General features: G+C 50.8%; 1 protein-coding gene across 4 annotated transcripts in view; it reads right to left on the bottom strand.

The window, feature by feature from the left end:
• Nucleotides 1-3,485: 3,485 nt before the first annotated feature.
• The window catches only part of LOC109314448 (solute carrier family 2, facilitated glucose transporter member 5-like), a 19,680-nt gene continuing 2,825 nt past the window's right edge, over nucleotides 3,486-20,340 (bottom strand). The window contains exons 1-12 of one of the 4 annotated variants that reach the window (XM_019541633.1): nucleotides 19,479-19,740; nucleotides 16,166-16,264; nucleotides 14,876-15,036; nucleotides 13,983-14,107; nucleotides 10,783-10,935; nucleotides 10,569-10,694; nucleotides 9,830-10,017; nucleotides 9,402-9,512; nucleotides 8,475-8,576; nucleotides 7,893-7,968; nucleotides 5,544-5,671; nucleotides 3,486-5,447 (exon numbers count right to left, since the gene is read on the bottom strand). In XM_019541633.1, the coding sequence (XP_019397178.1) occupies nucleotides 5,211-5,447; nucleotides 5,544-5,671; nucleotides 7,893-7,968; nucleotides 8,475-8,576; nucleotides 9,402-9,512; nucleotides 9,830-10,017; nucleotides 10,569-10,694; nucleotides 10,783-10,935; nucleotides 13,983-14,107; nucleotides 14,876-15,036; nucleotides 16,166-16,264; nucleotides 19,479-19,565 (1,593 nt within the window). In that variant the 5' untranslated portion in view covers nucleotides 19,566-19,740 and the 3' untranslated portion in view covers nucleotides 3,486-5,210. The other 3 variants (XM_019541630.1, XM_019541631.1, XM_019541632.1) reach the window with 3 other exon arrangements.

The following is a 20,340-nucleotide window of genomic DNA, read 5'->3' on the forward strand; positions in this document are numbered from 1 at the left end:
CTGACTTCCTGCCCTTTGGGCAGGGGGCTGGACTCGATGATCTCCCGAGGTCCCTTCCAGCCCTAATGTCTATGAAATCTAATGTCTATGAAATACATATATATATAAATCCCTTACTCCATATATACACATATACATCTATACATATATCCCTAACTCCTTGCTGTTACTGACTCAGGATGCAGAGAAAGTGGCAAAGATGGAGAGGGGAGCAGCAAAGAGGCTAACACGCCGGTTGTGCAAGGAGAGGCAGAGCGAACCGGGCTGTTTAGTGTGGAGAAGAAAGGAGCAGTTTCCACAGCTGAAAGGCTACCCTAAAGACAAGGAAGCGCAGCAGCTCTCCTCCACTGCAGAGGGCAGGGTGTAAAGCAGGGGGCTTACATTGCAACAGAAAGCAGACTTAGATGTGGTCTCAGAAAACCACTGCCTTACTTTTGGAACAGCGGGATGATGGAGCCAGCTGCCCAGGGACGTGCCTTCACTGGAGGTGCTGACAAGGCTGGAGAAGCATTTTCCAGGGATGGCCAAGAAACAGAGTATCCCGCATCCATGCAGGGATCAGCCTACATGAATCTTGAGGTCATAGGCGCTGACTTTTATTTTTGCTGGGTGGGAGGCCCAGGATGATGCCCCCTTCCCCTAGCCGTGGCGCAGCCAGAGCAGAGCTGAGTGGAGCCCACGGGGGTGGATGTGGGCTCCCCACCCTGCTACCCGGGGAGCACAACTCAGCGCCACCACCCCTGCTGCTGCCAGGTGGGCAAGGGGTGCCTTGCCATGATGGCACAGCCAGCATGGGGTCCCAGGGGAGGGCAGCAGGATGGGGATCCCCAAGGCTGTAGCAGACAGCCCATATCCACCCCTGTCCTATGCATAAATCTGGTGGGCATGTGCCCCACTCTCTATACCTCCTTCCCTGGGGGGGCATGCTGTGGCAAGTAGCCACTTTTCTCCACCTCTGCCCCCAGAACAAACTACCCATGGCTCTGCCCCACTCCCTGCCCTGGCCCCGGGTCCCATGCACCGCCCTGGCTAGGCAGCTCCCCCAGGCCCAGCCCCTGCCCCACTTCTTCCCTCACCATGGGGGCCTCAATCTGCCCTCCCATAGACTTACCTGCAGGCAGCTGGGGGAGCTGTATTCCTGGCCACGTGCACCTGGCACCCCCTGCATCCCGCTCCCCGCAGCCTCTTGCAGGCTGGAGCTCTGCCGGTCCGCAAAGGGAAACCTGCCATTTCCCATATTTTTCCATGGTGAACGGAAAACCTGGATCACTGCACAGTACTAGGAATCCAGGACAAATTCTGTCTCAAAGTCATGCCATCCAGGACCGGGACTTGATGTCCCCATTTCAGGACGGTCCTGCCCAATTAGGGACATGCGGTCACCCTGCGCTCTGCCCTCGGGCCCCCACCTATGCTTAAATTCCCTCAAACCTCTGGGATGCTCGTTCTAACTGGCCTATTGATCGTACCGCTAGGTGGCAGCCGAAGCTTTGGGATGGGAAAAGATGAGTGTGGCTGGGACCAAAGACACAGTTGGACAGCAAGGGACACTGCTGGTGTGAAGAGACAGCACAGAGAACGGTAGGTGACAGACCACAGGTTGCTACCTACCGCTCTCCTAGGGCTGGAGTCCAAGTAGCAGGCCTGGTACTTCGACAAGCAGCTGTGTGCAATGCAGGCTGTGACCGGATCTTACTGAGGGGCAGGACCCAATCCAGTGCATGCACACCACTCCATGCTCACTCCCCCTGGTAGGTGAGAGGGAGTTTACTCTGTTTTCAGAGCAGAGGGAACCGCTTGCGGTGCACGCTAGACTAGAGCAGCCACGTGGTGAGAGAGAACAGAGTAACTAGTGCACTGTAAAACCGCTTCCCTCTTCAGCTTGTTGCAGACAGGCCCTGCATCTCTCCAGCATTTCCCCAGCCTTTGCAAAAGACTCTGAAATCCACAGCTGAAGAGGTGCGTGCCTGCAGCTGGCATTCGCCGATGGGAGCAATCCAGCTGCTAGAAAGAGCAGCCAGCATTTTGCTCAGCCACAACACAGGCTTCCATCTCCATCAGATGATGCGAATAAGGCACTAAATTAGCATTGGGCTAGTTCTAGCTGAAATTCAAAAATGCAGCGTATATGAACACTTGTGTGCAGGCACATGGAGCGATAGCTTCCCACAAGCCAAACCAAACAGCCAGACACCGAGTGGTATCTGCCCTCCGGACTAGCGCAGCGAGATCCGTCACCCCAAAGCAGAGCACAGTGCTGAGCAGAAGGAAGGGAACTACCGTTGTTAATCCCGATACCGAACAACAGGTTTATTCAGCATGTGGCGTTCCCTGGCCTGGTCTCTGGACAGAAAGAAAAGCTACAAATCGGATTGAGAAGCTGGAGATTTAAGTCCCTTGTTTCTATTCCAAGAGGACAGGCCATTAATTTATGGCCTGCCCCACAGGACAGACCATGTATTTTCTTTTTACTGGTGGACACTTGTGATGGGGGGACCCAGGGAGCTGAGCTTGGAGGGAGGTACCACAGGGACTGAAGAATATCCTGCTAGCATTCATCATGCTCTTTCACTGGGGAGAGTTTCTCTTAAATGAGAAAGGTCATTGTGGGCATGACCCTGCGCTCATTCCCCATTGCACCAGCGCTGACAGAACTCCATTTACTGCATTTTAATCCCGGACTTTTTCTTCCATTGCATCCTGGCTTTTACATGACTATCCCAAAGCACTTCCCCAAAACCCCTGCTTGCTGCTTAAATACCCCAAAAATCTGCCTGTCTTTTCCAATGGCTCTTTGAAAGGCTAGAGTTTGGGCATCCATAAACAGCAGACTACTGGTAGAGATTAGCAGCCATATCACTATCCTTCAGCTTGCCCAAGGCCAGTTTCCCCACCGCCCTTGTACTCTCAGCGTTGCAGTCCCTCCATTTCACATCTCTTCATTTGGACCTTAAAGCTAGTGATGGGCAGCGCCATCTTCGGCAGGCACAAACGCCCAAACCAGCAATAAGTTTCTTTTCCTGGGATGGCGAAAAGAACCTGAGTTTAAGTCCTTCCTGCTTTATTTGGTTGGGGATTGTCTCTCTGGGGCTGCCAGTCTGACCTCTTCCACCAGGTCTAAATTCAGACAAGAATGGATCTGATGATACAAGAAGAATCAGCTGGACTGGGTCCTCAGCTCCTCTCTCTTCAAAGCAGGGATGTCATATTTCACAAGCAACCTTACACACCATAGGGATATGGTATATCGCTATCATTCTCCTCTCCCTTCAGTAGATCCCCCCGGCATTATTCTAGAATTACCCCCGTGTATGAGTCCAAACTCATCCTCTGCATATTAGCAATATTTTTCTCCCATTTTCCAAGCTTCAGGGTAACATTATGCTGGCAGTAAAAGGAGGCAAGGAACACAATGCAGCAAGCAGCCATCAGTATCCACACGCCATCTTAAAAAGATTTGTTTGCACATAACGTGAAAATTGAGATGCGCTTCATATATTTGTGTAAGCAAATAGCAACCGCAAACAAGCAACGATGGAGAATTGTCCTCTGGGTCCTTCATAAAAAGTCATGGCTTTTCCTCCAGATACTAAAGGAGCATTACAATTATCAGTCACGCTTTCGGAGAACACGCTGGATTTCCCAGAAGTGCTGTGTTGTTAAAAGCAAAGGGGGGGTTATTTTGCCTCCTTGTTACAAAAACACAATTGCGCAGTGCCACCAAGAGGGAAACAGATGTCAAACACTTCACGGCTGCAGCTGTTCCTGTCTGCTGGATTTGGTCTGAAGACAAGTAGAAAGACTAATCTTAAGATCTGTCCAACCTCTGCTGAAGGAGACCTATTTCCATGGGTGATTGCAGAGGTTTAATAGTTTGCTGACTACCATGACTGAGGAAGTTTTGTAGAAAGCTGCCGATTCAGGGAACTGGCACTTCATGAGTCTGATTCTTCTCTCATTCACACCAGTGTAAATCAGGAATAATGCAAATTAATTTAAGGAATGAAGGGAGTTAGGAGCAGAAGGGGACCTATGGAATGGCACCAAGACAAGAAGTCTATCAAAGATCGACTGCGGCTTTGGCAACATGGTCACAGACCGCCATTCTCCCCCCTGGGCACGCCTGATTTCCTGCATCGCCTGGATGGTTTCAGATTCATTCTCACCCAGTCCTTTGGATGTCCCCTTGGGCCAGGATTTCAGGCTCTCATTTTTGTGGGTTCAATGCAGGTCACCTTGGCAGAGCTAATACTGGATTGCACTAATAGGAAAGGTGCTTAGGCATCTGAGCACCATCTTTTTTTTTTTTTTTTAAGAGATGCCCAAAATATTTAAATTGCACATGGAAGTAGGTGCTGGTGTTAGAAGGAAGGCTCAGCCTAAAAACCTGCCTGAAACACCAAGTCCTCTTGGTCTCCATTTCCATTAGAGCCACCCACACACACACACACACGTTGAAGCCCTGCTCAGAACAGAGCAGACTGGGCGTGCAGACTTATCCCACTTCACTTAGTAGTTTGAGGTCTCGCTACCTTTTCTGGCCATAGTCCTTCTGTTTTTGGCTCCACGACAAATGGCAAAATGACCATCTGCCACTAGGATTTCACTAAGCCCTGCGTCTCTGGCTCCGGTCTCTGGCTGGTCCCCAGACTGTTATATGTGGCATTTGGTATGTGCAGGCAACCACGCTAGGTATATTAAACTGCGAGAAGCAGCATCTTCTATGGGCCAGAGCACAGGCTGAGGGTCAGGGATCCTGGAGTACTAACTCTGGCTGCACTGCAGACTCACTCCGTACACTTGGACCGGCCAAGACCTTGCCTCAGTTTCCCTGCCTCTGAGATGTGGATGCTATTTCTTCTCTTGCACAGGAACGATAGATAACCAGCATTTAAATAGCATTTTGGAAGCGCTGCCTCTGGACCCAGGGGCTGGACACATTGCAGGGTTTGACTCAGGGCTCCAGAGTCAGCTGCAAACGCAGAGGAAAGAAATTAACCTTTCAAAAATCATTCACTAGCAGCAACATTTGTGCTAGTGCTGGTAGGGGATAGCTAAAGAGACAGCCCGCTGCCTGCTTTGGACATACTCTTACTGCAGAAGACGTGCAGAGGCAGTCTGAATGGAAAAGCACAAGTCCGGTAAGACACCTGCTCCCCCACTGAAGAGATCCCTTGGTCACCACAGGGTCCGCCAAATGCTGAGGTGGGTTAGAGGGTACTGTTCATGGGCACCTCTTTCTTCTCATTCCAAGTCCCTGGGACAGCTTTGATATCCATGAGCTCCTCTTTGCCCATTGCTACTTCCACCCCATTCCTTTTGGCCATGATCTGGTTGATCTCCATGAAGGTTTTGTTCTTGGTTTCAGGAACAATGAAGAAGATGTAAATGATGGTGGCCAGGCAGATGACGCAGAAGACGAGAAAACTGTAAGCCCCAAGTGCTTGCTGAAAGAGCAAAGCCGAAGTGAGAAGTCAGGTGATGCTGAGATAGGGGCTCAGCAGCATGGGGGCATGAGACTTTGGGGTTCAGGCTTTACTCACCTCCATATAGAGGAACACGAGCCCCACAGTGAAGTTGCAGAGCCAGTGTACGGATCCACCCACCATGAATGCTGCAGGCCGGGATGACTGAAGAAACATCTCAGTGATCAGTACAAAAGGGATGGGGCCTGAAGGGAAAGGAGGTGTTTGCAGGTTTGAACAGCAGTTGCCATTGTTTAAATCCCTAGAAGTCTTGGCGTGATGGAGGACAACAGGTGCTGAACCACCAGCCTGGATAACCCAGCTGGAGGATTACACTAATAAAAGTAGATGGTGATGACGGTAACTAGACCTTATCACCATTACAGCATCAGCTGCACCTCTGTCCCCATCCGGAGCTGGCTGCATGCCTTCACCTGGGCTGGGACACAGCAGCTCTCTCGCTTTCAGACTCGGCTGTGGGCTGCAACACCCTGGCGGCCAGCTTTGCTTTCTTAACTGGTCCAGATAGGCTTGGCTCCTGTGGGCCTCGGTACACTGAGGAGTTGTGGTTCTGGCCGGTGGAGGGCAGTAGGTCATGTGCACAAGAGCCATTTCATTACAGGGTTAATCACTTCCATTTTTCAGACAAATAAATGCACAGTGTGTGCCTTTAGGAGACTTGCCCAAGTACCATTTAGGAGACAACTGCTATCTACAGGTCTCTAGAGCAACTTATTTTAGACTCGAGGCACCACGCCATAAACGTAAGAGGTCGCTCAGGAAATGTGAGCTTAGTTTTCACTTGCTTTTTAACTACAGAAAAAACAAAGCCGAGCAATTCTTCTGTTACAAAGGAATTAGAAAGACCTCAGCAGGTCAGCATGTTTTTGACACTAGGGATTCCCATTAGAATTCTCTGGGCTTCTCTTGTGGATCAGGTTTGCACACCTAACACTGCTAACATTGTGTGACACCCTACAGCATCCCTGAAGCAATTTAAAGGTATCCCAAGGTTGTGTGGCATCCTGGTTGAGAACCACGGGTCTAGAGAAACTCCTACAGCTCTTATCGAGGCAGCCCTGGTTTTTCAAACTGAAATTAGCCCTTACATGTACTCATTGGAAAATGGTGCGAGAGATCACCGCACTGGCCCTTTGCTGCATAATGAGGTAAAGCAGCTCATTTTCTATTGCTCATCTCACACTCAACATGCACCCATCTGATGGGGTAAATGGTCTTCTTCGAGGGCAACCAGGTGGCAGGAAGGTCACTGCTCCTGCCTACTGGTGGAACAGACTCTCGGTCACACAAAGCCCTGAGTGCCAGCCTAGCCCAGTGACGTATTTACCAAATGGCAATGGGGAGCAAAGGGAAATAGGGCAAATGGAACTGTTTGTGGGCCAAAAATCACTGAACATTCACAGCTGAGGAAGAAATACATCAGGAGAAAGAGGACAAAAGATCCTGCACTTGCCCCGGCTAGCAACCCTGCGCTCTGCACTGAGCCGCACTCCAGGCCTGTTGGACTGCACCGGGGGAGCAGGAGGGAGGAGGTGGCAGCAGTTTCCATTTGCCAGTGAAGCCCTCCTGGAGCACAAAAACAACATGTTGTAGCATTCAGAATGGCTCTGGCAGGCTCCTGCTGACAGGCACCAAGTGCATCAAAACCACGAGGTCAAGTTGTGCTTCCAGCTAGACATACACTGCTCCCACCACTTCACAGCCCAGCCAGGGACAGAGTGAGGCTTATAGGAGGCAAGCGTTGAGCTTCTCATCATCCTACTTGTGCTGTATAACTCCAAGAGAGCCGCATTCCTGCAAAGCCAGTAGGAGCCACCCTTCTCATAGCAAGGTCTTTGCAGAGCCTCTAAAAATAGGACCTTCTTTATCCACACATGTTCTGGAGATCCTCCTTCAGCTTAAGGGTTAAGAGGCCTGCCTGTTTCAAATGCAAGGTGCTTCACCCTGTCTGACACAGTCTGCATCAATATTTCTAGGTCACATGGCCATTCAGAGATCTATGGATCAGTACCCCCGGATGGACGCATGATGTTTGCATCAGGACAGTCTGCCTTCATACAGGTATAAATATGGAGCAGATGCACAGCTCTACACAGATGCAGCTCAATCTGTTCCAAGGTGAATTTACCCCTAGCCAAGTCAAAAGGAACTATACTCTTAATCTCGGGGCATCATTTGATCAATGCAAGATGTTGCCACCTAAATTACACATGTTGGTGAGGTTTTATAACTGCCAGACAGCTGCCTTAGGTGAGCTGGGGGTCTGTCCTGCCCTGGATACCCAAGGTAAGTTACACTGGTGTAAAGGTGTCACGTGTCCACACCCCTTGTTGCTGTTAACGCTGCAAGTAACACGCCGCCCAGTTGTGCCGACACAGGAGATCAGACCGGTCCATGCATACTTACTTGCCCCAATAGCATGTCCGATGATATAAGCAATGACACTGGCTATGCTGATATACGGCATCCAGCGAACACTGGTCTGAGGAAAGTAAGTCACTGGTTAGAGTCAGTTCACATCTAAAGCAACAAACCCAGGCTAGGGTTTGCCATGAGATTTTGGGAACCTCTAGCCCCGGGGGATGTTTCCTATTTGGCAGAGTTCACAGTGGTGGAGAGTGTGGATTTGGCAGTGCTGGTATCTGAACCCAGTGCCTTGTCTGGGCTGGACCCTCAGTTTGCATGAGCAGATGCAAGAAATGCACATTGTGGCTCATCAAGTGAGACTATGCAGCCAGAGCCAGCCACACTGCGTGCAAGCTGCTGAGTTATCTCACCAAAATGAGCCCATCCATGTAATCAATTGTTTCCCTGCTTTCCCAGCAGAATGATTAGTCCCCTATAGCGCTTGCTCCTAAGTGCAGGGGAGTTCTTATATATTCTCCCTGCAAAGTGGGGAGGCAGCCTTTGACATGCCAGCCCTGCTCACATCCCCTCCAAGGTCCACAAACACACGGCAGCTGTCGGCTAAGCTATCTAGCTACAGACCTGGAGGTTCAGGGCCATCGTTAGCACGGCGCAGGAGATGCAGCACATCCCAAAGCCGACAAGAAGCAGAATCCTCCTCCCCGCCAGCTCAATGATGAAAACCTGGAGGACACAACAAGAGGTTAAGTAGGGAGACCTTGAGGGAGCCAACCAGGCCTTCTCCCAAAGCGAGGAAGAGGCCAACAAGTTGCCAGTTTAGTGTGGTGCTTTCTGAGCCAGGGCCTGTGCAACCTCTGGTGAGAGTCATAGTTTCAAAGTCCTTTGAGTTAGAAGAGGAAGGAAATTACTGAGTTCTCAAAAGTTGTAGAGAGGTCTAGTTCAGGACTTACTCTAAGCTCCACAGAATAGGGTAACGGTGATAGAGGAAGAGGTCCCCTCTTGACAGGACTGTCCAAGACAATCCCAGAGGAGTCCACGTCAGGATAGACGTGTCCAGAAAATTCTCCAGAAGGTTTAGTTGTTTGGTGTTTTTTAAAATAGAGAAGTTTTCATTTTCAGTCAAATCTCCTGGGGTCTCTCTGCAATGAAGTTCCCATGGCAATCATGTGTCATGGCAACAAACCCCGCTATTCTGGAAACCATGTAAATAATAAACACGTCCTGAAGTGTGGATAGAGGCACCAGAGCAAGCTTCACCTTAGCACAGGTGTGGCTAACTGTGCTAGCTGCCCTGGGCTTGCCCAAGGATTTTACCTAGCTTTTGAGACAGCTTTTGCACTCACCTCCATACTGCAGGCACTGCATTACTAGCAGTACTTAAGGCAGCTGTTTTAAACCTCCATCTGAGCTGCAGCCCCACCATGGCAGCGATTTGCCATTTGCTCTGCAGCGGGGGAAGTGATTTGAGCTTGTGGGGGTTTTTGTGACTGAAACCAGAAAGGGAACAGGGAGGGAATTAGAAGTGGTAGGGCTCTGGGAGATGCTTACCGCAAGGCAGGTCATGACCACGTTGACGGCGCCTATCCCCACAGTGACGTACTGCACTGCGTTCGCCTCCACGCCAGACGACTCAAAGATTCTGTCTGCGTAGTAGAAGACCTGAACCCAAATCACAGCTGTGGTTATGCATGGCCGTGCAGAGTAGGGGGAGACGGCCACTTAACCAGACCCCAAACTCTCCTATGCTTTGGAGAGGTGTGCATCTGGATCCAGTCACTGTGGTCGGCTCCTTTCCCCATTAAATGACCAATGACCAAACCCCGAACTCCAGAGCAGAATCTTCCCAAATGTTAGCTCTATGACGTGGGGCTAATTTATCCATTGGCAGGGTCTAGACTGGACTTGTGCCCAGTTGAAATGGGCTCCAGGACCATCCTACCCCATGTGCATTAGGGTACCTTTCTTCCCCCACCTACCGCGTTGACCCCAGAGAGCTGCTGGCCCATCATCATGGCAATGATAGAGATGAGCTGCCACCGCAGAGCCTGGAAGGTGCAGAGGTTCATCACAGATAGGCGCCCTTCCTGCTTCTCTGACTGGTCTTCTTGACCCATCTCCTCAATCTCATCATCCACATTGTCCCAGCCTCTCAACTTCTGCAGCGCTGTGTGAGAGGAGAGAAGGGAAAAGTTGGACTTCCCAGGGGTGCGCAGCAAGGGGAGGGGACTGGAGTAACAGACACAAGAGATGCCTCGGGGTGTCCCAGACAGGGCCAGTTGGCCACTTCTTCATGGTGGGAAAAGAAGAGTGACTGGCAACCACATGGTAGACAGTGGTAGGCAGTCAACCTCCCACACTGGGGACAGGTCAGCAGGTCCTGGTACAAATAAGCCAATAGAGGAAGTGACATGGACAAGTTCCTCTCCCAGAAAGGTTTTTTTATCCTGGTAGCATTAGGCAAAATCAGTTGCTTGCTAGGTACCCACTGTCAGGGACGTTTCCACTAGCTACTGTTGATCAAGTGCTTCCAGATCCTCAGCCAGCTGCTAAAGGGGTAGCATGTTCCTGTTGGTACCACTAATCCAGTGCACCCTAACCTGGCTTTTGGTTCACCATGCTCCTCAACAGCTTGCACCCCTGGATGCAGGCCATGCTGCCACCCATCCCCCTCCCTCCTCTCACCTAGCTAGGACCATGAAGCAGCAGCTGCTGTACCTTTCCTGGCTTGTTCTTCATTTCCCTTCTGTATCAGGAGGTACCTGGGGCTCTCTGGGAAGAAGGGCAATAGGATGAGCTCCACAACCGCTGGGATGCCAGTCAACCCCAGCAACACCGGCCAGCCTGCAAGAGAACAAACGACAAGATGCTGATGAGAGCAGTGATCGCCTGTGGAACAGTTGGGGACCCGAGCCTTGGCTTGTGGCTTTACCTTCACGATTTCCTAGGATGCTCTTGAGACCAAGGATCTGAGCTACAAGTATCCCGATGGTGATGAAGAGCTGGGGCATCACTCCAATCGCACCTCTCAGGTTTTTGGGGGACATCTCTCCCAGGTACATGGGAACAACATTAGAGGACAGGCCTAGTTAGACAAAGAGAGATAAGTCCAGCCTGTGAGCGCCCACTACCTTCGCTGACTTGGTATGATGCTTTTCTGGATGATGGCAAGCTGAAGTCCAGTAGATCAGGAGCAGCCAAGATACCTGGAGCTTACTTTCCACTGCAAAGTCACCAATTCTGGGCTAGCCAAGGTGGGCTCAGGCTAGAAGCTCACTGCTATGTAATGATGATCACTCTGAGCCATGTCCAAAGAGCTGGTGGTATTCGCCCCCCCCTTGCAACTAAATACCCGAATGCTTGGCATTATCTCCTCTGCTAGGGTGAAGGTGTCACTGGCACCGAATCCATCATCACAACCAGCGCCCTTACTAGTCCATCTCTGAAATAAGAATCAGGGTCAATCAAGGACAGGGAAGCTGAATGTCAATCTTGCCTCAGAAGGTACGTCCCAGGGCAGCAAAGCTCACTTTTGCTGCCCAGGCTGTCTCCAGTAGGATAAAAGTAGCTGCTGGGGTAGCAGTAATGTGAATTTTGCCTGTTGTCAGACCCTTCTACACTATGTTTCAAACTGAGTCAAGAGGCCTGGTTCCACTCTGGATTTCAAATCATAGTGTAGATGGGGTCTAACTAACTGTGTGCCCAGACTTGGATTAGTTCCTTGACAGGCACAATAGTTTTGTCTTGTCTGCATAGGCTTTTTACCCTGCTGTTTCCAGGTCTCTCTGCTGTGCAGATGGGTTCCAGGTGAAAAGCAAAAAAGGCAATAAAGTTGAGGAGTTTGATGCTTCCTGTGGGCATTTAGAACCACTAGAGTGGGCTCAAGCAGAAAAATTTGGGTCTTAAGTTTTGAGGGGCTTGCTTTGGGCCCACCATCTTTTCAATACTAAAGCTGTTCTTCAGAGTCAGAGCAGGATGGAGACAAGTCAAACCTGCAATCAGGGTTGCCAACTGTCAATAAAATGTCAGGCTAAAAATAATGGTCAGCAAAAAGTCTGCAAAAATAAACTTTAGCTATCAGTAAAAACACTAAGCAGGTGCAGCTTGGTTGATGCTCAGAGCACAGCAGCACCCGGTGGTGTCCAAGTGACAACACAGCACCCTGCAGGGAGTGTTCTCTCAGCCATGTGCTGCTGCAGTGTCCCAGGCTGCCTATAAAACTTTACACATAGGCTTCTTTGGGTGTCTGTGCCAGGATGGGGAGAATAGCCTGAAGCAGACAGAATGATGCAGGGTGCAGTCAGGGGCAGCTCAGCACAGTGTAAAACCATCACTGTAGTCAAGCAGGGTTGCCAACCTAAGAAATATTTTATTACTGCAAACTTTTTACTGACAACCAAAGTTTTATTTTTACTAAGGCTGATGTTAAATCCCTTCTAACTGAGGCCTGGCAGCAGGGCAGGCCATGGCAGAAGAGCTGCATTTACATATATCAGTTAAATCATGGCTATCAGTGAAAAATCTTGTAGCTCATCAGTAAATATTATGTATAAAACTATATTATTTACTGACAGTCTAACAAGATTTTATTTATATATATAAATATTTACTGATGCTCTACAAGATTTTTCACTGACAGCCATTATTTAACTCATATATGTAAATGCAACTCTTCTGCCATGCCCTGCCCTGCTGCCAGCCCTCAGTTACACATACACATCTTGGCATGGCAACCCTGCCTCTGACGCATTCCTGGCAGGTGGCTCTGGGTATCTAACAGCAACATTCTCAAATGCAACAACCACCTGTCTCCTAGCAGGACAGTGGCCAGCAGCGGGCAGCACAATACTTCCAAACCAAATCCAAGATACAGTTTCCTCCTCCACCCTCTGGAGGGCAAGATGCTCTGAAACCAAGCCCTGACCTGAAAGAGTGTGCATCTGATTGCGGGCATTCCCTCCCTGATAAAACTTCTGAACCGCCAGCTGCCCCCAAACAGTCTGGGCTGTGCCTTTACAGCTTGGGATGCATCTCTGCCAGTGGCAGGCCAGAGTAGGTACTGAGTCACAGGGGGCACTCGGCTGCCATTTGGGTATGTCACACTGAGTGGCATCATCAGCATAAACCCAGTGTTGCCAGCTCTTACCATTGTATTTTTCATCTTGTGATAAAACCCCAACTCCAGGAGCCATGTGACTACCCAAAGCTGTGGATACCTTCAGGCCCCTGAAGTCCTGTCTACACTACGGCTTGTACTGCTGCTACCATCCAGTGAAGCTGGTCTAATGTTTGCAAAGGCACGACATTAATCAAATCCAGCCCAGACCTGGTCACATCCTCAGGGCAGACCCCATAGTTCAGGCCAGGTCAGGTGGGCAGAGGAACACAGGTTAGATTTTAACTCTGCTCTGCCTTAGAGTTATAAATAACAGGAAAACTTCAGGAGCACTGAGCTTCTCACAGTACCAAAACCCATCTGAGAAGCTGGCTAAATATTAAGCGCTTACTACAAGCTCCATACCACCATCATCACACTCCTGCTGGTGCACATTTAAAGCCAACCTGGGTTAGCCTACACTACACTGAAGTGCCTGAAGTATAGCTATCCGCTATAATAGAGCCCAGCGGCCCTGCATTGATAACAGGACCAGTTTCAATGTAGTCGAAATAGGTAGTTCCTGGGATGGACATCTGCATATGGCCATGTCTCTAATGACTTCAGACTGGAAGAGGTGTTCTGTTGCTAGTTTAATCCAAAAGGGAATATAAATTTGGCCTAAAATATGAGGAAATGGACCATCACTCAGAGGGTAGCAGGTTGTATGAGCTGTTGACTAATAGCCCATCTTAAAAAGGAGACTATTATTGAAGAACATGTACAGAGATGCTGCCACACAACTCAAGCTCCAGCCTCGTCGCTTCTGTTCACCAGGGATCACCTTCATCAATACTGTCTGTTGCGCACAGAGTCAAATATTGAATAGAGTATTTTACCACAAGCAAGCCTAGCACTACCATGAACAATATCACTCTAATACGCTGCTCGTGTACCCACCTGATGTGACGTCCCCCCCTCCCTGGCCCAGAGAAACCTACCATTTGTCCTATGTGTCCATACAGCTTTTCACCCACCTGCATTTATTCCAATGATGATTCGGGAGAGGATAATCCCCTCAAAGGTCTTTGCCACTTCCGAGGTCCCCATGAGGATTGCGGGGACAATGGAGAAGAGATTATTTATCAGTAAAGTGCCCTTTCTGCGAAGAGACCAAGCGGGTGACAATTATAGGTCACTACCATTTTTACTACAATGGTATCTAAAGGCCCCAACTGAGTTGGGGGTCTAGCTGTGTTGGGGGCTGTACAAACATAGAGGTGGCCCCAGCCCAAGGGAAATCTTATCTTTTAAACAGACGAGATCAAGAAAGGACGCGTTATGATCCAGTTTTACAGGTATGGGGCAAAGGCATAGAGAGGCGAAGCATCTAACCCAGGGTTATCAAACCTAGGGGCCAGCCCAGTGTTTCCTGTGACCCTCCCCTTCTTTGTTGCCCTCCTGAAGGCTTCTTGATTATCATTTCACACACAAGAGCACATGGCTGAGGAGAAGAGAAGTGGCGATGGTGAATGCCAAGGACATAAAATGCAAAGGGTGGAACTGAACCACATGGGACTCTGACAAATTAAGCTGCTCCCCACATAGATGGAACTGAAAGGATTATTATTAAGACGAGGGGTCATACAGGCGTGAGAGAGCAGGGTCTAATAGTCCCGACCAGATGGCCCATGTAGCCAAGTCCCCTACCGGCCCTCTGCACCCAGCCCATCTGACCAGCAACCACCCAGGGAAAAGGAGGTGTATCCCTTCCTGGTCTGTTCAGTAACTATTAGTCTGGTTGTATTGCGGCAGAGTGGATGTGGCCAGGAGCTGGGCAGACCTGCAGGACCGCTTTGATTCAAAACAGGGTAAACAGGCTCCTTTGCTGACTGCGGTCAGATGACACCGAAGAGCCTTTGCTACTTACCTGCCACAATTGTTCACCAGAGGGCCAACCAGCAGGGACCCAAAGAAGCCTCCAAGTGGGAACATGGACACGGTGAGAGACCAAAGCAGCGTCTGGAAGTTGCTGTCCATGTAGGTGCCATACCTGTCCATGTAGGTTTGGTTGTAGAAGTTTTGCATGAACTAGAAACGATCCAAGAGAGGCTCAGGAGCAAGAAAACATGATGGAAACCTTCATTCCTGCTATAAAAGCCCAACAGGAAGAGAGTAATGCTCTGCACAAATTCCCTATATTTTCTTCAAGTTGAGGCACACAGCGTCTAGGGAGGAAATGGACAGGAAGCCAGGGACAGACTGGCTCTTCCGGGTGCCTGGCTTAGCTTTGGGGCTCTGCGCCTCTTGGCCCTCGGCAGGCAGCGTCAGGAGGACAAGCTCGAGTCAAGACCAGCAGTACTCAATCTTTTGGCACCATCAGGCCTTCTGCACCTGGATCAGGTCTTGCACCACCCCTGCCTGGCCCAGCAACACCTGGTGCAGGCCCTGTGTGCCAGGATCAGGCGTTGCTCTGTCCACACGCGCCAGGGTCAGGCCCTGTGTGCCTGCTTCTGTGTGCAGGGCCACGCTATCTGGCCTGCGGGGCTCCCCACAGGTCCAGAAATTTGGCACCAGGGGAGCCCTGCAGACCAGATGACCTGGCACCGAGGGCCAGATTTGACCCATAGGGCAGGGTCTGAGCACCCCTGGCCAAGACAGGTGGTAGTAACTTCTTGTGCAAGAGCAGGAATTCATTATGGGGAGGGCAGGGCCATCAGGGGATGAATTTTGGCAATATCCTGGAAATAATGGCATTCATTGGACAGACGGGCATAAAGATAGTGGAGGAAAATAGGAATTTGGGGTCAAAAGTAGATGCAGAGAGTTGTGGTCCTTGCCGGAGGGTAACAATTTGTTCCTGAAGATAAGGAGAGCCTCAGTACAGAGCTGTGGTGGATGGTGGAGCAGGGAAGAGAAAGGGCACAAAGAGACATACTGGCAAAAAAGGAAGAGGGGGAGGATTACCGCCAGAGCCCAGTTCAGTGCAATTCTGCGATCGTGTTTCAGCCTAATCCGCTGAAATCACTGCACGCAGTAAACATGAGGCAGAGACCAGAGTTAACGCATGCCTCGCCTCCTTTGGAGGACTCGTCCTTATCAAGCTTAGACTTTGTTCACGTAGCAAGGTGCATTGCACACATGAACACCCACGTGCCCTTCGCTGGTAGGGGTCTGCTTCTCTTTATCTGCTCTCTCTCGGCTGTTACTTGCTACCTACCGGAGCGGGAGAGTTGATCACGGAGACGTTGTAACCGTACTGGAAGGACGATCCAAAGGTGGACACCAGTGTCACCAAGGTGAGCAAAATGGTCAGTTTCTGCGGGGAAGAAGATGAGTTACGTTGTCGGGAACGGTTTTCAGGCTGTCATTAGAGGGGACCTCCAGAAGATGCTTTAAAATATAGGACTCCTGCCCTCCTTTACTTATGAAGAAAGGTAGGCACCACTTCCTCTGGATTTCCCCTTGGAAATGTCAGCGGTTAGCTTGGGTCTTCTGGCACTTTGTGGCACATCTGAGTTCTGAATGACGGTCCCTGAACCTGATCTTTAACGCAACCCTCTTTTCTCCAACTGGCCACTGAAACACAGCAGCACCTTACATAAAGGAAAAAAAGCTTTGGTAGAAAAACCAAAAGTCTCCTCCCTTCTTGCTTGCTCCATGTTTACTCGGTTATCATCTGCATTTGAGGAACGAGCAACCCACTGGCCCACTCCATCAAGAACTTCCCCATCCGCTCAGCCTGACAATAAATGAGTGCTGGTTGCAATCAAATCCCATGCTCATTCACAAGCACATTGTTTCCTCCAGCTGTCATTAACCTCGCTGTCTTGGAGCCTTTATGTTCCCCAATTCCCCTAGGCCATCTGTGAGGACACAGGCTCTTTCATGAGAAGATCTTTCAGAGTGACCTCTGGTTCACCCAATATTCATTCAAGCTTACTCGGAGATTTTAACTGCCCACTCGGACAGGCCCCGGAGCGGTCCGGTGACTGCCCAAGGTCAGGGAGTCGGTCAGCCTGAGCGAGGCTCCCAGCTCTGTGCCCAGCCTGTGATGCCTCACTGAAAAGGTGCTACAATCCCTCGGTGCTGCTCAAGGCATTGCTGCCCCCGTGCATGGCTCCGAGGAGCCAGGCAAACTCACCCCCTCTCTGCTCTCATACAGGTTGGGACACTCCTGTGTCTCCTTTTCTGGCTTCATGGTGACGTGCGGGGCACAAAGCAGAGTCTGGGCTTTTAAAGCAGAGGAGGAGCGGAGGAAAGGACCCCCCCACCGCTACAGCCAGGGTGTGCCCAAGGGCACAGAGTAGTGCTATTTATTGCCCCATATGTGATCCGTCCTCTGAACCCTCCTGGGCTTAGCGAAGAAACTTGGCAGGACTCTGCTTGGCTCTCTCATGCCCGTGCTTTTCCTTCCCTTGGTCAAGGATGGTCAGGACGCCCTGGGCCAAAGCAGACTTTTCCCAAGGTTTCGCCACGGCTGCAATGTGCCCACGGCAGCAGGCTGGTGCTGCCAGAGAGCCTATGCCACAGTGCCCAGACCCTGCAGATGGAGATCATGTTGAGGGCTGAAGCACGTGGCTTCTCACTGGTCTGGAGACTGGAGCACAGAGCTGGGAGCTCCTGGACTGCTTCTGGCCTGGCGCAATTTCATCTCACTTCTTTGGGACTCAGCTTCCCTACTTGCAAGTAGGGCTATTGGCACTCGCCATCAGCCCTTCTTACCCAGGGATGCTAGCATGAGCGGCTGGTACCTTCCAAGACCAGGGGGACACCAGATCACTGGCTGGGGGGCGGGGGGGGGGGGGGGGACCAGAAGCACCTCCAGTCCACTTCTGGGTCTGCCAAGGGGTCACCCCGCAGCCGATCTCCAGAAGTTCCAGTTTGGTGACTGGTGCTTCCACGGGGTGCATGGCTGATCTCAGGGGGTGCATGTGCACCCCCTACGCGTTGCCAATGGATCCTCAGCTCACATGGAGCAATAGTGCCACTGCTCCTGGAGGATGCGATAGGGCTCAGCTGGACACAGGAGTCATTGGTGGGCACCAGCCAATGCTGGTAGGGCACTGAGAAAAGCGCATCATGCTCTGGAGCCAGGAGCGGCGCAAGGATTTTTTGTCACCCAACCTTGTAACGTACCTGGGACCGGATGAGGGTGGGCACCAGACAGAGCCCTGGAGCAGCAGCATAACTGCACTGGAGCTGCTCTGCTCACTTCTTTGCGTGCCCACACTCCTGGGGTGGCCCCAAGGGAGCACGTGGTGGTGCATGTGAGCACACCGTTCCTGCCGCCCCCTTCAGTTTGCCACCCCGGGCTGCTGCCTGCGAGGGTTGGCCAGTTATGCCAGCCCTGCTTGAAGCCTGGTGCCCCCAATCATTGCAAGGGAAACTCCTGTTGCTCAGCACCTCTAAAGACTAGGCTTTCCATATGCCAAGCAGCAGGCTGGGCATCTTAGCCAAGCAGGCGGCGTTATTAGTCAGCTCTAGTTTGTCTGAATACTTCAGCCAGGAGAAAGCCTTTCTTTGGGCTGCCCAGGGAAACAATGGAAGGAGCTGCTATGTGTTAACATAATAGCTGTTGGCAGGGCTCAGACAGCAGCATGGCCAGGGGTTACAGGATTGGCGTGGGGCCTAGTGAGTGTCTGGCAGCATCTCTTCAGGGCCGCGTAGGCTACAAAACGTTCCCGACAGCCTCATCCCGCAACGACCCACTTCAGGGAGGGCAGGGGCAGGTCCCAACTGTTCCAGCGCAGGTATCACCAGGCCTGGTGGGGATGGGACCTGGATGTGGTTTAAACACTGTCAGGGCAGCACCCTGCCTCCCTGCTCCCCTATCAGGAATCAAATCCAGAGCACAGAGCAGATGGCTCAGGGCCCTCCTACAGATCACAGCAACTCAGGGAAACTCGCTGCTCCTGCTCGAGTCTTTGGCCTGTTGCTTAAACACCCCAACAGATTAACCTCTTCGCTCCTTGGATCTTTTGCCACCATGCGTGAGGCTCAAGTCACCTGTGGTGGGCAGGGGGTGAGCTCTCTACTCTCTAGTCTGGCTCTCAAAGCACTTGGTTACTAGTTAACTAAGATCCCCTTCAAGTTAAACAGAGATATGCAAAGTTCATAGATATAGCCCATAACTGGACTAGATTAACAACCACTATTATTCTTGTCCACGCTCCTTTTATTGCTCTGCATTAATGAACTAAAATTGTCCTCCTGGACCCTCCAACCGACTGCCCAAGTGACTGCTTTACGGTTGCCTGTGTAAGGTGCTTAGCGCAAGGATTACATCAGCAGTTCTCAACCTTTTAGACTCAAGGGCCCCCCTTGGGAAATGAAAGCTCTTAGTTTTCACTCATTTTTTGACTGAAAAGATACTAGAGCAATTCTTCTGTTGCAAAGATCAGCAGGTCAGAATGTTTTTAGCACTATGGATTCCTATTAGAAATCTCTGGGGTTGTTTCATGAATCATGCTTGCACACATATCCGTGATGACATCGCCCGCCAGAGTTAAGAATCGCCGATTTACACTCGCCATTCCCTGTCCTTGACTATTTTTGGCACCTGCCAGTGGTTCTACTTGAGAGTTGTTCTGCAGCTTGTAAAAGTATTCACACGGCATTCAAATTGAAGTCATGCGAACAAGATGACGATTGGAGCCAGGCTGTCCCCCATGCACGCACCACTCAGCGTTTGTTCTGGACACAGCTGATTTACCAACTGCTACCTGTGTCACTGTTCACTTAAAGTCCATTGCAAACTCCAGGAACTCAGGGGATTCTGCACAGTGCATGTGACGGATGCAAGAGCTTTTTGCAAGCAGAAGGTCTAATGATACAAAAAATAGAGCTAATTGGCAGCCCAGGCTCCTGCCTGATCAGTGCTCCCCCATTGTTCCAGCTGTAACAGCAACAGGAGTCTTTGTGCTGCCTCTGCTTGCTCTGCCTTCCCCTGTGCAGCAAAGCAAGGAAGGGGGAACTGAGGGTAAGGCCAGGTTTATGGAGGCAGGGGGTGCAGGGAGGGAGTATGCAGTGCATCAGTGGGGGCGAGGGGCATGGGGACATGCACAGTGCTGCAGTGGGAGGGGAGGGCATCCACACATAGTGCAGGTCAGGGTGCCCGGGGCATTCAGCTTCTGGCATTTGGCAGTCAGCCCCAGGGCTGCTTAGAAAAATTGGACAGACCTGATATAAAGGGTGCTCAACATACTACTTGCTACTGGGGGTGCACTGAAGGGAATACAAGCCACAACACGCAAGGCAAACAAGACAACTGGAAAAGAGATAAGGAGGGAAGAGGAACATCATATATCTTGACTTCAAAAAAGCTTTTGATCTGGTATCCCATGATCACCTCTTGGCCAAACTGGCCGGTTGCGGCCTTGGCTCCACCACGAT

This window comes from Crocodylus porosus, unplaced genomic scaffold (assembly GCF_001723895.1).
Source record: "Crocodylus porosus isolate Cpor-Errol unplaced genomic scaffold, CroPor_comp1, whole genome shotgun sequence".
In the NCBI taxonomy this organism is placed as follows: domain Eukaryota; kingdom Metazoa; phylum Chordata; order Crocodylia; family Crocodylidae; genus Crocodylus; species Crocodylus porosus.